This window comes from Anarhichas minor, unplaced genomic scaffold, assembly GCF_050575085.1.
Source record: "Anarhichas minor isolate MPS153535 unplaced genomic scaffold, ASM5057508v1 ptg000051l, whole genome shotgun sequence".
In the NCBI taxonomy this organism is placed as follows: domain Eukaryota; kingdom Metazoa; phylum Chordata; class Actinopteri; order Perciformes; family Anarhichadidae; genus Anarhichas; species Anarhichas minor.
This window is the reverse complement of record NW_027466497.1, coordinates 6,058,392-6,074,762: the sequence shown is the minus strand read 5'-3', so window position 1 is coordinate 6,074,762 and position 16,371 is coordinate 6,058,392. Positions and strand designations below refer to the sequence as shown.

At 43.6% G+C, this 16,371-nt stretch overlaps 2 protein-coding genes across 3 annotated transcripts; one reads left to right on the top strand and one right to left on the bottom strand.

The window, feature by feature from the left end:
- The first annotated feature begins 784 nt into the window (after positions 1–784).
- On the top strand, positions 785–5,723 carry hpca (hippocalcin). 2 transcript variants are annotated; one of them, XM_076112923.1, is made up of 4 exons: positions 785–880; positions 2,229–2,292; positions 4,532–4,639; positions 5,265–5,723. In XM_076112923.1, the coding sequence occupies exons 1-4, from the start codon at positions 785–787 to the stop codon at positions 5,360–5,362; spliced, it is 366 nt and encodes a 121-aa protein (XP_075969038.1). In that variant the 3' UTR covers positions 5,363–5,723. The 2 variants fall into 2 exon arrangements, with proteins under 2 accessions (XP_075969038.1, XP_075969037.1); XM_076112922.1 differs by having other exon boundaries at positions 2,229–2,510; positions 4,534–4,639.
- Positions 5,724–9,604: 3,881 nt separating this feature from the next.
- On the bottom strand, positions 9,605–16,273 carry LOC142971956 (keratinocyte-associated protein 3-like). Its single transcript, XM_076112709.1, is given in 7 exon segments — positions 9,605–9,636; positions 9,639–9,654; positions 9,763–9,909; positions 11,878–12,069; positions 14,047–14,106; positions 14,840–15,036; positions 16,261–16,273. Coding segments are annotated over 7 exon segments (657 nt in total).
- Positions 16,274–16,371: the final 98 nt, after the last annotated feature.

The window sequence follows — 16,371 nt, the reverse complement described above, 5'->3', positions numbered from 1 at the left end:
ATGAAACAATGGCGCTGTATTGCATGTCATTTTAAGGCAACAGGGTCATTGTGACGGTGCCATAACGTAGTTGCATCTGTTGAAATCCTGTTTTGCCAAACAGGGAGCTCAGAGCTGAGATGAAGATTAGGAGAAGTGGGCAAACACACACACACACACACCAAACAGCTGATATGACACACACACACACACCCAGCTGGCCAGATAAACCCGTAAATGTGATCATTGGGCTAGCGCTTGACGTCACAGGGGTGCATTCGGGATTATTTATTTAGTTTTGCGTACGTGATGCAGCAGTTTAAAGACTTGTGGCGTTGCGTAACATTCCGTGTCAAGCGGATTGGGACACGATGTGACTAGGCTCGCTTTGATTTCATTAAAGGAAATACAAAGTTGCGTAAAAGTTGCCTAATGGTATTTGTCTGTTGTTTGCTTGGTGGTTTAATTTGCACAAACTCAACTTCTGTGTTTTGCAGATGGTTGGTGACAGATAAAGCTCTTTCCTTTGTTCTTCACCTGTACCTGACAGCATCACTTGCTTGGACAATCCTCTCTAACTCCTCATATTTTCTCACCTGCTGCCGAGTGACTCCAGTGACATCCCGCTATTTGCTGAGCAGCTTGTATTTCGCTTCTCGCTTGTCACAGGAGGTCGTCCGTCTCTCTGGTTGATTGTTGCTGACCTGCTGTTTCTGTGTCTCTGATTGACAGGTGGGGAAAGCGGCCTGGCTAGTGCTGTAGTCACCGTTCTCGTCAAGGAAACCAAGAGTCCTGTCCCGTTGCGATGGGGAAACAGAACAGCAAGCTGAGGCCAGAGATGCTGCAGGACCTCCGGGAGAACACAGAGTTCTCCGACCACGAGCTGCAGGAGTGGTACAAGGTACGATGACACACATTGTACACAGAAAATGGACAGTATTTGTGGTACCAAGTCATAGTAAAGATACTACTACCAATACTGCTGTTACAAAGTAACTTATTACATGTACTATACTAGAAATACTTGTACATTAGTTGAGTATTTCCGTTTTATGCTACTTTATATATCTACACCACTACACTTCAGAGGGAGATATTACAAATATGAAAGCATATGATTGTTTCCTTGTTATAGATTTAAAGTATAATGTGTATAAATTAGCTCCACTTTGACCTGATTCAACATCTTGCTGTGTAGTGCGTACACGTTATAGCATCAATAATATTATCTAATAATAGAATATATTGAACCCTGAGAGGGACAATAATCTATAACACCGATTGCAGCCTTGAATATGACAATGTTTGTCTGACTATAAGGCAGAGCACCACATGCTAGCAGCCTGCTAAGCCTCGGCATAATGAGGTGCCACAGTGACCTGACTGCAGGAGTTATCTCGTCTTGTGTGCAGGGACAGTGTGTTTGTGTAACGGCGATACGGCTTCATGCATGGATTAAACATATGGAACACCTGTGTGAGCGGTCCTGAATACAAACTGTACATGTTATCCCACCACCTCCCTGACTGAACCCAGGTCTCTTCACACTGACAGTGGTCATGATGGCAGATTAAGGAGATGTCATATAGACCGCATTGTATATTCCACGGGTCGTCGAGGGGCCTGAGGTCACTGAGAAGTTATCCAGCTGGTCTTTTATTGGAGAATGTATTGACGATAGATCCATGAAAAGTTGTGCCGCTCTCTCGGAAAATGTCAAAGACACTGGTAATGAAAAACAAGTTTTATTAAGAGCAGAGCTGTGTTGACTTTCCACCTTCGCTCATGAAAATATTTCACATGACGATCAAAAAGTAATTCCATCCTTTAAAATCAGGACAATGACTTCGTCACCTCTCTGCCTCTGTCTTAAAGGCCTTCGTAAGAAAAGGGCTTCGTTTCTGCTGAACAATGGCAGAGACTGACATGACTTTTTCTTCTCGGGCACTGTGCTGCTTTACTAATGTGACTCCTTGAAAAGAAGATAAAAGTGCTTTCAACTCTCAAAGACTAAGCTCCTTTTCAAAGAGCACTTCTTCAATCTATTCAGAACGAAGCGTTACATGAATGAAACATGTACTGGCTGAAGTTTTGTGACATGAATTTGATTCCTGATATTTGCAACCGGCTTTGAAATGGTTTTAGTTGGATCTGATGATGTAAAACTTCTTCCATCATAGAGATGTGTTATATTGTCCTGGAGCAACTTATGTTCACCCTTGTATCGCCTCACATCGTCTTCTCTCCAGGGTTTCTTGAAGGATTGCCCCAGTGGTACCCTGAATGTGGAGGAGTTCAAGAAAATCTACGCCAATTTCTTCCCCTACGGCGACGCCTCCAAGTTCGCAGAGCACGTCTTCCGAACGTTTGACACCAACAACGACGGGACGATAGACTTCCGGGAGTTCATCATCGCCCTGAGCGTGACGTCACGGGGAAAGCTGGAGCAGAAGCTGAAATGGGCCTTCAGCATGTACGACCTGGACGGAAACGGGTACATCAGCCGCGATGAGATGCTGGAGATTGTACAGGTGAGCAAAGGACTCTGGGTAATGATGTTTGCTTCAGGAAGAACCCATTTGGAACCCTTATTTCTAAGAGTGTAGGAGCTGTTCTGGCCTATGAGCAAACGTGTCACATGTGTGACTTCTGAACAAGAGGGCAATATGGTGCCATTCATGTTTAGTTTCCAAGCTCAAGGCGAGATAACCACAATGACATCATCAGAGTTATTTCCTCAGACTCTTCCAGAGACACAGAGGAACTTTTCACATGCTGAGTCATACTCCTCAATACAAATACATTGAGCTGTATGTGTAAATCAGTGGAGTTTCTTAAGGTCAATATATGGGGCACAAATCAAGTACAAGAGGATCCAAAATAGTCACACGGGGAGTAATAACATGACGTGTGTGGTGACCCCAAATAATGTCATAAATATGTTATTTACCAAACTTGGCTTTGCTTTTGGTAACCAAAAACAAGCCATCGACAGGAATAGACAGAGGGAGCACTTATGCTATATGCTCACTTTAATCATGCAACTTAATACATGCGTATGTGCAAAGAGGCTCAAGCACCGATGTGCAAAAACTTGAAAGGACATACTTAACGTAATGTGCTGACTGGCACAGGCAACAGTGCATGGAGGCTGTTAAGTACAGTCCTACATTAGTGCTGTATGTAATCCTGTCACTCTTCAAGAGAAGAAATAAAGACGAGATATTTGCCCGAGGATCTCACGTATGTCTGTGTTTGCAGTGTGTGTGTGTGTGTGTGTGTGTGTGTGTGTGTGTGTGTTTCTGGGTTCTCATAGATTAGCGGGTTAAATTTAACCCGAGTTCATCCCTGAGTGTGCAGAATACTGGGATTATCCTCAACCTCATTGAGTAACGTTATGTTGGATGGGAGAGGAGGGGCCCGTTGTGACAGTGGATTGGTTTTACATCACATTATGGGATAACGAGCGACATCCTCACAACATCCTCATCAAAAGACATGTCCAACAAAACATGGACACATTTTTCTTGTAAATTGTTAATGCTTTTTAAATTGAATGAAAATGGTGTAGGGAGAAGGCCATGTATGCCACAATTAAGATGCGTCTGCAAAATCACTCAAACTATCAGACAGCTATGTCAGTCCTTGGTTAGATACTTAAAGGTTTTCTATACAATATTCAGAGAATCAATATAGCAGCTGCCCCCGACCAACAGCGCCGTCACAGAAGCTTATGACCCACCCTGAGAACTGTTGATCAAAGTCAAACCATGAAAGAGAATATATAACCCAAAGCGTGGGAGGCAGCCTCATTGTCTTTTAGTATAACGTTTCTATATTTTGCGACGTACACACAGCTATTAACCTTTTTTTCGACATGAACTTGTTTTATAGCCCAAGAGATAAAGTTTTATAGCCGGTATCAGAAAAGCACAGAGGGCTTATTTTGTGCAAGCTACCTTCCCTTCTGAGGATGCTGCTGTGACACCGATCTCGTGTCAGTTTAACACCCTGTGCTCCCGATGGAGAACATCTGATTTAATGGGCACGTAAGCTGATCGTAGATCTGCGTCTGAGGCCAGCTGATACTCGGTGTTTCCCTCTGCTCACTTGCAGAGTTTAATTTAATGCTGTCAGGGGACGGGAGGCGCTCGGCTCGTAACGGTCAACAGATGAAGATGTATCAGATCAATACAGTAAGCTCTACTTGTAACCCCCCCCCCCCCCCCCCCCACACTGCTGGCATGTACCACTGTGGTATCATGGCGTGGTTTTATAGCCTCACAGACCCTGCGTGGGTATTTGTATACAAGCTGGCCAGGGAGCAGCTCTTGGCATCGGGAGTAACAAATGTCATTGATTGATGTGGACTTTAGAAAGCCTGTTTATCAGCATCTTGAAAGCTGCAGTGGCTTTATTTTTTAGTTCCGTTGTGTTTTTCGTTCTCTCCTGCTGAGTCTCCTTCATGGCTCCCTGCTGGCTTGAATTCACTTATCTTTCTGTTTTCTCTCCCACACCCACTCACCCCAAACCCCGTCTCTCTCCGTCTATCAGGCCATCTACAAGATGGTGTCATCTGTGATGAAGATGCCAGAGGATGAATCCACGCCGGAGAAGAGGACGGATAAGATCTTCAGACAAATGGACCTCAATAACGATGGTGAGAGGAGGAAATGGCAACATGGAGGGGTGAAGATGCAGAAGGGAGGAGGAGGGGAGGGAGGGAGGGATGGGTGGAGGGTGTGACAGTTTATTGACAATAACCTTTGAAAGTTGCTCACTTTACTGCACTCTTAGAAATAAAGGTGCTAACTAGAACCACATCGGGTTCTACCGCTTGTCTTCATAGTAGAACACTTTTTGGTTCCTGGTAGAACCTTTTATACAGGTTCCACCTGGAACACATTTAAATGGTTCTCCCTAAACCCAACATGAAGGGTTGTACCTAGAACCATCTGTTAATGGTTCCACCCAAAACCCCTCTATGGAGCTTCAAACCAGAACCTTTCAACCTTTTAAGGGTGCTAACAAGAACCCACCGAGGAGGTTCTACCGAGAACTCTTTTATATTCCAATAGTTTCAACGTTGTCATATAAGATTCATGTGTTCATCAATATAGAGGCCTAGATATTTATATGATTTAATGTTCAACTTATGTGATCCAACATGAAATTGCAAAGTGCTTCAGATTGTAGAAGAATTGAGTCTTTGTGTAACGAGGGTCGTATTCCTCCAAAATAAAAGCTTTTTTCCCTGGTTTTCTCTGTCTCCGTCTACCCTGCAGGCAAATTGTCCCTGGAGGAGTTCATCAAAGGTGCCAAAAGCGACCCCTCCATCGTCCGGCTACTCCAGTGCGACCCCAGCTCGGCCTCCCAGTTCTGAACCCCTCGCCCTGCTACGACCCTATCCCCCTCACCCTCTCTGTTGCTGTTGAAACAGTCACTCAAATCAATGCATGATGGTTCTCGTCTCTCATATCATCTCTTTTTTGTTCGTTGTTGTGTGCGAGGATGGAGGCGGGATTTTAAGGAGGATAAGAAAAGCCATCACTATCATTTTGCTTTCATTTTTTTTTTTGGATATTTGGGAAAACTGAAGGGACATGCGTACAGTTAACCACCAGGCGTCAGTGGCGTCCGCTAATGTTCCCGAATATCTCTCTCTCTCTCTCTCTCTGGAAAAATGGATTTCCAAGGAGCTCGTGACAAAGTGTGGATTTTTTGCAGGGTGGGGATTGCTCAGTTTGTCCTCCAACACACATGTACATCATGTATATACTGTATGTCTCTGTATATCACAAGACGAAGTTTGTCTTCATGTATGGTTCACACACTCTCTGGCATTGAAAAGGCAGTATTATGTAGCGCAGCTTCCTGGTCTGATCTGAATGGGTGGTCGGGGTGTAGGTGGGGGGGTGGGGGGGGTTATTGGGATTTTACTGCTATATGATCTTTCGCTGAGAAAAAGAAGGCCTGAGATCCCATTAGCTTTTTATTGATATCTACTGGCATTTTGCTGATGTTTTTTTCTTCTTTCATTTGTACATATTGTTTACCTCCTTCATACTGTTTTATTTATTCATTTTTATTCGTATTATTGTGCTTTGAATTTGACCGTATTCCAGTTTACAGTGACAGAGAGAGAGAACATGTGAGAGGAGATTGATCTCTTTGGGAGTTGGTGGATTTGTTAAAGTGGAAGATTCCGAGGCTCTCGTGGCTGAAGCGGATCCCATAATGCTTTTGATCGACGACACCAGTAGCACACATCGTCTGAGCCGCCATGTGTTTATAAAGCACGGCTGTGCATTCGGTGTGAATGCGCGCGTGCATGTGGATATATGCACTGTGTGCCCGCGGCTAACTTCTACAGTATTATAATGTTGTGTTGTTTCTTAATTTGTAAGTATTTTGAAGTTCTTTAACAACGAGCAGTAAACTTCTGAGGTAGTCGTAACCTGTCACTATACTGCATGATCCTACGAACTGACTAAATCCACACAAACCGTTAACGCACATCGCCATCTTTTTGTAGCTCTGCAGCCTCCTCAGCATTGTACCCGGCGGAAATGATCGAGTATTTGTCTTGCTTTGGGACACACCCCTCAACCTCTCCCCCTTCCTCTGACAGACAGAGAACTCACTAAGGGCTCGTTCATCACTCTCTAGCTGAATGCTTTTATTACCTCCTGGATTAGTCTGCTTGCAGAGCAGTAAGATGAAGGGACTTGTTTCATGAGATAGGAGATACTTATTCTGATTCGAGTTTTCAGGGTTTCCAGACATACAGCAGTCAGATCAGTGGGCGCGTTTACACTACATTCATTTATTAGCCTAATATTTGGAGCGCCAAGGAAGTTGAAGACGTCGAGACACGACACCCAATCAATCTCTCCAACGCAAAGGGAAGACACGAATGCGACATCCTTCAGAATAGAATACCGTGCACGTGTAAACACAGCTGCTGGTTGCAGGAATAGCAGCACCACTCCCGTGATCGAAGGCCCTCATTGTCGGGTCTGTTTTTTGAGGTTAACCACAAAACAAATTCTGTTTGTGAAGCAGTGAAGCGTTGGGCAGACTGGGACAGTTATGCACTCATACATCATTCTTTTAGGAAGGGACCTTCAGGTTCTTTACTTCTATAGGCTGATGCAGTATAATGTAGAAGTGTTACGGTGTTTAAAAGTGCTGGAATGTAATTAAATGCAGTTACTCGATTATCGCAGCAATATTCTTTTATGCTGCTTCATATTTCTGCTCTGCTACATTCCAGAGGGAGATGTTGTACATTTGACTGCAGTACATTGACCTGATAACTATAGTTAGTTACTTTTTAGATTAAAATGTTACAATCAGTACATATCAGTTCATAAATCATATTGCATTCTTATAGATTAAACTGCCCCAAAGTATATGAAACAGTTCGTATTAGCTTCATTTTAAGGTTGAATGTTTAATCCATAATTTAAAAGTCCTTCTGAAAAGGCTTCGTTGAAATCATTTCAGGTGGTTTAGCAGCCCAACATTTCACTACCTCACAAACTGAATTACCGTGTGCAGTGTGGGCAAAGTGAACTCCCAATGAGAGCTGTGCTGGTGCAGCTGCAGCCACACGACATTGGGCCTGACCTTGAAGTAACTTATTCCAAACATTTGCACAGGCGCTTCCTAATCAGCCGCACCTCTGCTTTGGGGATCTTATAGTGTCACTGCCTTCTGCTGGCAGGATCAGGAACACCAGTTGCTACCGTCTGATCCACTACAATTGAACCCCTTTTCTATTCTCACTGCCTCTGATGAACTGGTACCTTGTGTTGGATAAATACGCCGCCTTCTTTCTTTCTTCCTTCCTTCCTAACCTCTTTTTCCTTGCTTCCTATTTTTTTGTTGCATGAAAACCTCACGTGAGGATTGTCATGTTTGTTCCGTTGGACCTGAAAATCAAAATATACCTATGTGTTTCAAAGCTGCACGTGTGGACTGGTTTCTCATTTCTGGTTATGTAAGGAGGTGGAGAGCGTTTCTCTGAGAGAATATCTCTGTCATGCATTTGAGTGTCGCGGCCTGTAAAGATCCTCCGTAGGTCCTTATTAACAAACCCCTAACAGGACGTGGGTGAATGTGTTTGCACAAACCTGTCAGCGTGTCTACATGAGTGTAACCGGTCATTCCTGTCAGGTCACTCTCTGCTGCTGCCATCGCCACATTTTAAACTGAAATGTTTTCAGTGACAGTTCAGCTACTAAACACACAGGATAGATGCAAAACTTCAAATAAATACTTTATTTACGTGTCGACTTCACTTCGTTGAAAAAAATAAAAACAACTTGCAGTACTAGTTTCTCTTGGCCTGTAAAAGCAGAAAAAAAATGCACATGCACGTCTTTACTTACTAGAACATTTTCCTATTCATACTGTACCTGCCTCCATTATGTGTGTACACCCGAACATGAGAAGAATAGCTCCACATTGTGGGAAACACATTTTCGTTCTCCTACCGAGTTCGAAGATCGAAATGTCTGAGTGCTAAATATGAGGCTAGGGTCAGGAGGATAAGCTTAACCTAGCACGGAGACGGGAGGACAGCTAGTCCTAATTAAAATGTCCCATGTTCCCAGGGTCCCATATTCCCAGGCCAGGTGACCCCGTGGTTTTTACGGGAAGTTGTCTGCTGTAACCATAATCATATACGGTAACTTCATGGAGTCACCATAAGAAATCATTACGATTATTAATCAAATTGGAACCATATTGTTAATTAGTAGAGACTAGTTGTCTCCCCCTGCTTCCAGTCTTTATGCTAAGCTAAGTTAAGCAAGTCCTAACTCCAGCTACGTGCTTAACGCACAGACATCATGAGAGTGACATCAATCTTCTCATCTAACTCTCTGCAAGAATGCGACAAAGTACATTTTCCAAAACTATTGTATCAACTCTAATCCTTGTACAGGGAACGATTTGTCTCATCCGTCCTAATAGGAATAATTTGACCCTCGTTACAGCAGAAATACAAGGACACACACTCACATAACCGGCATCCTGCACACTGCAAATAGCCTGAGCCGCTGCTCAATAGGTTCATAGCTTAGAAGCACTGACAGGACAATGGGGTTGTGAGTATGATGTTTCAATCCAAGTATTGTAGCTCGCACTACAGTCTACACTCTCACAGAACTTCAAGACGCTCTGGCATGTCTAACATGTCTAACATGTCTAACATGTCTAAATCCAGAAGCTGGACCTTTCCAGCGTCGCCCTCTCCAGCAGTTGGTGCTTCTCCGCTGCCTTTTGCTGGCTGCCAACACGCGTTTCTTGCCTTCCTCTGTCTGACCTTTCTCTGTTGGGCTGGTGGAGGGGCCGCCTCTCCGAGGGAGGGAGACTCCGGTGCTGATGGGGAGGATGCTGTGGAGGTCTGCGCTGCTGTCTTGTAGGTTCAGTATTCCGTCTCGGAGGTTCGCGGTGACTTCGTGGAGGTTCAGTGCAGCGTGTTGGAGGTTCAGTGAAGCTTCTCGGTGGTTCAGTGAAGCTTCTCGGTGGTTCAGAGTAGCGTGTTGGAGGTTCAGAGTAGCGTGTTGGAGGTTCAGTGTAGCTTATTGGTGGTTCAGTGTAGCTTGTTGGAGGTTCAGGGTAGCGAGAGGGAGCAGCTTCCTCCATCGGCCTCACCACATTGATCTACACAAACAAATTATTAACCATTAAGTCCAATTTTTTAAATAATGGCTTTATTGAAAGCCGTCTTATGCACCATCCAAAAGTTTACATTTTGAGTGGAAATCTCACCGCTCTGCCAAAGTCCCTGGTTCTCTTACTGTTCGGGTAACAAGGTAGACCCAGGAATGAAACGCAGACAGCGAAGCACCGGGCAGAAAACACTGTCTGGATGACACAGGTCACGATCAGAGGCACCCAAAGGATCAGAGTGGTACTCTGGGGAGGGATGGAGGAGCGGAGTTAGTGGCAACCACCAGCTGGACCAAAGAAAACACAATCTGAGGCAAGAAGCAGCAGGGACACTGTGCGGTTAATGATGTGTTTCAGAACCTTATTTTTCCTCAGACGGCTGCGGAGCAAAGACACAGCAGCGAGTCAGCAATGTGAATAAAATATGTAGAGCAGAACGCATTAAAGTAGAAGTGCACGGAGGGAACTCAGAGAAGAAGAGCCGCTGTTTGTTAGGCATGCTGACTCACAGACTACAAAGAGAATGAATGGTAATAGTTGGGAGTTTTCTTTGGAATGCATGATAAATTATGCAGGAAGCACAAAAAAAAAAAAAAGAACTTGCATAACCATCATTACTGCCTCTAAGCAGCAGCTATGAACATCAGAACCAGAAGCCCAAAACACACTTTCAGGTGATGTAATGGGCCCCCCGGCAGCCATATTGAATGGTCCTTTGCCAATAGTCAACTCTGAGAGGACAGCGTGGTCTGCAGTCTCAGCAGACTAAAACTTAGTTACTTCAGACTAAAAGATAAATCTGGTTTATCTTTATTTTGGGTCATCTTTTTTAAACTTTATTCGGAGGCAAAACCAAAAGTGAGCACATTCAAAATGATACAAATAATCCTTAATTTCATGAAATCTGAAAAGATTGGTAACAATTTGAATATTCATCGTAATTTTATCTTCCAGATAAATTTGGCTAACATGGGGGTCTGATCGTCTCACTTCCTCTCATTTCATTTTTACCTATTTTTATTGCGTCGTTGAAGCGATCTCAGTTATTAACTCAGTGAATCGCGAACTACAAAACCAAGGCCCAAGTTTGACATTCAATTAAAAATGCCTTTTCAATTGGGCACCTATTAAACAATAACTGCAAAAAATCAATTTCTTCGTATTTTATATCAAAATCCAATCATCTTTTTTTCCCTGTAAAACTTAATGATGTGGGCTAACATAAGCTAGTACCAACAAATTCCACCCGATAATATCATGATATCCAACTATCAATCAATCTGCAACTTTTAGCGAATCATGCTACATTCTAAGCCCGCCCACTTGTTAGCGGTCCAATCAAATGTGAAGGATTTGATTTAAATCCCTCTTGTAACTGTGCATCAAATGTTCCATTTTCACTGGGAAAACGTCACTTCATACTGAAGCTGAAGACGCTCTAACTTCTGGTTTCACTGTTGGTGAACTGCAGCACACCTCACTTTTGCTGTATGCACTTTAACTTTAATTGGTTTGTTACTTCATGTGTCTTGTGATGACAGAATGTGCTGAAACCTCGGCATGACAGCAGTCATAATTGGATAATGACTCGAGTCAAACCCCACACACACTCGCTCTCACAGTAAATAAAACAACTGCTGTGCAGGTTGCACATCTCTCTAATGCTGTGTTTGAGCTATTAATGGCTGCAATCCGACACTGAACTCTGGCCTAAAAGCAACGCTGCATGTATTTACAGTGGGCCCGGCATTAACGCCTGCGTCGAGTATAAATCCAGCTTAAGACAAAAGGTCACTTAAGTGACAAATTGTAGTGTGCTTGCCGAGCTACAATGCCAAAGTCGTGCTGATGTGTGGCTGCAGCTGTGAGGCTGCGGGCCTGACAGCCCGTCTGTAGCACGCTGGAAGAGGACAGAGCCTGATGTGGACAGACGGGGTCGGGTCAGCATTCCTGCCACCCAGCCCACCGGCTGCACAACGTGACTGAGTGAGTGATAGAAAAGACACCCGGCCTCACGCCGCACACCATCAGTGCACACACACACACACACACACACACACATATAGCCTCCGTGATGTGCAGCCACAGTGCTCCGTCGTGTTTGTGCCGCAGTGACGATGGTCAGCGTTTTGAAAGAGCCAGCTGCTGGAGAAACAAAGGTCACAGTATCACGCCTTGATCTCAGCGTCCGTCGCTGAGCACGAATGCACTCACGTAGATGCGCGTGGGGTCAAAAGGACACTCGTTGGTGATGCTGGAGTAGCCGACGGCATCGGGGAAGCGGCAGTGAGTCAGGAGGCTCCGCCCGCCGTGAACGACGGCCCTCACCACGGACACGGAGAGCCCGGTGGCCGAGGCCGCCGCCGTGAGCGCCGCGGCCAGGCCCACCGTGAAAAGTGACCACATCTGTGGGAGGAAGAGAGAGGGAGAGATGAGAAACGCAGCGCTGGCTGTTGGGAAAATTAGGCAGAAGTACATAGATGAGAGGACAGCAAAGAATAAGCAATATTAATACAGACGGAGCAAATTAGTCAGATTCAAATCTGCATTAAAACATTAGATATGGAAGCAAAACATTTTTCATTTGCTAAATTTGCTAAAATTAAAGTAAAAAAAAAAAAAAAAGGTAGGCCTATGAGCTTCTCAGTTCCTAAAGGATTCATAATGGCCTGAAAGATAGCTGGATGTAAAGGAGGCTGACGAGGTTTTATATTTCTCTCGAGGACACCAATTCCCACGAAAAGATTAAAACAAACAATGAATTCATCATTTTGCGAATTAGTTGATTAACAGAAAATGAATGCTGTAAATAGGCAACAACAAATTATTTTTACTGTCGTTTGAGTGACGTTTCCTATAAGCTAGAGTCTAGCTGTTTATTCAGTCTCTTTAAAAACATTTTAATTTGAAACTACATGTTTGTAACCACTCTTTAAAGATTTACATCTATAGTAGGTAAAAAAAAAAAAGGCCACAGACAGAAGAGAGTGCTGCAGGAATGAGTCCTAAAGCCAGGAAATGAGTCAGCACTTTTGCTCTTCGGTTCCCTGGGCTCTAGTCGGTACATTTCTTTGACAGGTTTCTAGATAGAAGTCTGAAATAAGGTCTGTGGTTGACACAAGATTACGAGATTTGGATGTTTTATTCTACGATATAAAATACGTCAGTAAATATTCCTCTCAGGAAATTTTAAGCTTTTACTTTACTTTTACTAAAAGTGGATAAATGAGACTACTGGACGTCATCACGCCGACTAGTCCGCCTTCATGCGGCATAGGTAGTTTGTTTACAGCCTAACGTTTGCTTTTTACTTCTGGTGATTGCATCCACGCTTCAAAAATCCTGAAAGTGTTGATTATTTGTGAAGATTATCTTGCTGAACAAACCATTAGTAAGTATCAAAAACATAGTTTATTTTCTGCAGTAATCCATAATCCAATGGAAACATCACATCTGCTTTTTGTCGAGGGAACCAGTGGGAAGCTAACCACCCGGGCCTACTAAAACCCATCGTCCCTGCAGAGCTCTATAAGGATGTCTAAAAGCATCGAGAGCCACCAATAACAAGCTGTAGCATTACAAACCAAAGCTGTCAGCTGTGAGCAATGATAATGCTAAAGTGGGTAGAAAAACAGTGACCCTATCCAAGTTTCCAGAAGGCTAGACATGTAGGCACAGGGAGAAATTAAAAATCACTCTGTGAGTCGAAACTCGATAAGAACAACAAGGCCTGACGCTGTGTGAGAGATTAGAAGTTGTAGTAGATTAGAAGTTGAAGTAGTTTAGAAGTTGTAGTAGTTTAGAAGTTGTAGTAGTTTAGAAGTTGTAGTAGTTTAGAAGTTGTAGTAGCCGTCATGAAGGACTGTGTTAACATGACAAAAAGGGAGTGTTGCGATTACTTGTTATTCATGCACTGTCATAGCTGGATGACTGCATAAGATAACAAGACCGATGAGGAGTTTGACCAGTTTACGGTTGCTGTGGCTAACAAAGGAAACGGGGAGTGGTTGGTCCGCCCGGGCTCAGCTCGGGCTCAGCTCGGGCTCAGCTCGTCAGTCCCGTCCGAGCAACCCAACAGCTGGCTGAGTAAACAGAGGAGAAGCCGTTCTGCACGACCGCAGGGAGAAAACACAAACTATTCCAGCTCTTCAGGTGCAGACTCACACACCTGAGGTGACAGGCAGGAGCTCAAAGGTGCTTTTTTTGGGGGGGTTTTTCAAGTCCCCTTGACTAGATAGACTGAGACAAAAGCTGAGAATAAAAAGCATGAAAACATCAAAAGACAAAGCAAGTGTTTGTGCGGCGCAGACAGACAGATCAAAGTTAGCAGAGAGAGAGAGAGAGAGTGAAGACAGCAGCTCTGTTTACAGGAAACATACTAACCAGGCCTCTACTCTTCTTGTTTTTAGACAGGACGATAGCCAGAATGCCGACAACAATTCCCTGCAGAGACGAGACGGACGAGATTCAAAGAATGTTCACGTTGACCACAAAATAAAATTAACATCATTCTCAGTCTCAGACGCACTCAAGGTAGCAACACGAGGGGGAAGTCAAAAGATGATTTCTCTCAACACAACTACAAGCATTTCAGATATGTCTTCAGGTACCTCCGTGTGCTTTGATTGTTGTTTTTACAAAGCCAGAAGAAGAAGAAGAAGAAGAAACACTCACAGAATCCTTTTAACTTCACATCTAACTCATTTTAGCAATTGGAATGATTCAGATTATCAGATAAATCTTTGACTGATTCAAACGATTTTCTGCATTCTTTACATATATCTAAATTAAATTAATTTCCTATGTACATAAAAAAAAGAGGTTTCTTCAAGGGCCGTTTGTTCAGGAAAGTGGTTTCACAAGTAGCCCTAATGACAAGAAGCCCAGAGAATCCTGCACTATTGATTTTTGGATCAAGAACGTTTTCTGCAGACTTATGATCAATTCTAGCTACATTTTTAGATGCAAGTGTGGTCTGCAGGGTGCAGCCTCAGCCCTGATGGAAAATCCCACGACTTACCATCATAAAGTCTGCACTAATGCGAACATTTTTGGTGTGTTTATTGCTCTGTTATTTTGTAAATCTAGTTCGAAGGAATGTGTACTACGAGTTCCTGTATCCGCCATAATGTTCCCCAGAGCTGCTACAGGTTCACGGTGGATCTCATGCACTCACCACGAGGCCGGAGGTGAGGGCGACCACGTTGGAGATGGCGTACTCCATGGCCCGGGCCTGCTTGTGGAGGTTGATGTGTCGGAGCACCACGCCGTGCATCAGCGCCCCTAACAGGAAGTTAACGTGGCCGATGAGGATCATGCTCAGACCCATCTTCATCAGGGTCTTGGGCTCCTCCAGGCTGGCACAACACAAACCTGGACCACAACAGAGGAGGGTGAATTCTCATGACGTGACATCATCCACGTTGTATTGATCAGAGGCAGAGCGAGGTCAAACGCACGGCGGAGATGACACTTGTATTAATGATTAGCTGCTGAGCACATAACTACAGTACAGGGTGTTCAGACGGGAACCGTCCAGAACAAGTCGCTCAAACGCAAAAAGAAGAGTGACGCTGCATTTGACATGAAATTGAAATAGTAAATTAGCAATTTCTGCCTATATGGCATATATCAATAAAGATATTTATCATGATATAGCATGTTTTCTGGTAATTCAATCAATAAATAAATAATCACTTGGCAAAGCCTATTTTTCTTTACTCCTGTGTGACAAATAGAGTATTTTCTCATTTAATTAAGAACTTTAGTGAAATATGCGTGTGTGTGTCTACATGCATGCACACAAATACAGAGTAATTAGATTAAGACAATGAAGAAGTATTACCACAAGCAGAATTCTTATCGCTTCAGAGTTTTGGAGAAAGTTGAGTTGTGTGCTTGTGATTATCGATTTAGACGACTTAATTGTGCGTCACAATATCTGACTTTCACGATATGATTCCATTAGAAAGGCGATAAATGATCACGTTGAATTATTGCTGGCACAACCTTTCTTTATTGTCTTAACTCAACACACACTGCTCTCCCATGACAGAGAACCTTTCAAATTAAAAAGATACATTTAGGACAAACGTGTGTCTCGGCTTAATTCATAATCCAACCTCTGAAAACAATGAGATGGTACATCTGGTCTACAAGATGATTAATATAAACCTACACATCTGTATGTGTGTGTGTGTGTGTGTGTGTAACATGGTCACAGCTGAATATGTCTCACTCACACATTCCTGCATTCACTGAGACAAAAACATATGCAGACAATTTGCATTTGACATCAGCATTCACACTATTGTTCAGCCTCAGATACTTTCACCACGGGGGCCAAAAACATACTTTAATTTACTTAAATGAACGTGGAATATCAGGACTTTGATACGGGCCTGCTTTTGATTCATCCTAAGAAACAACTACAACTTCAAAACTATTAGATTATTAATGCAATCAACTCTTACATCACAGATCATCTCCAGGCAGGTGTGCCACACCCGAACAAACATTCCGAAAGTTTGAAACAAACAAACTGCTGCAGTCTAAATTCATTTAAAATTCAGTTCCCAGACACATGGAGCCTTTTACCTGCACCGGCCATCTCTGTTAGGTCACCATTCGGTTACAGTGACAGCGCGTCTCGTGCGTGGAGCTTATCCGCGTGTCCTCTTAACTCTCCAAACGATAAGCACCTCACCA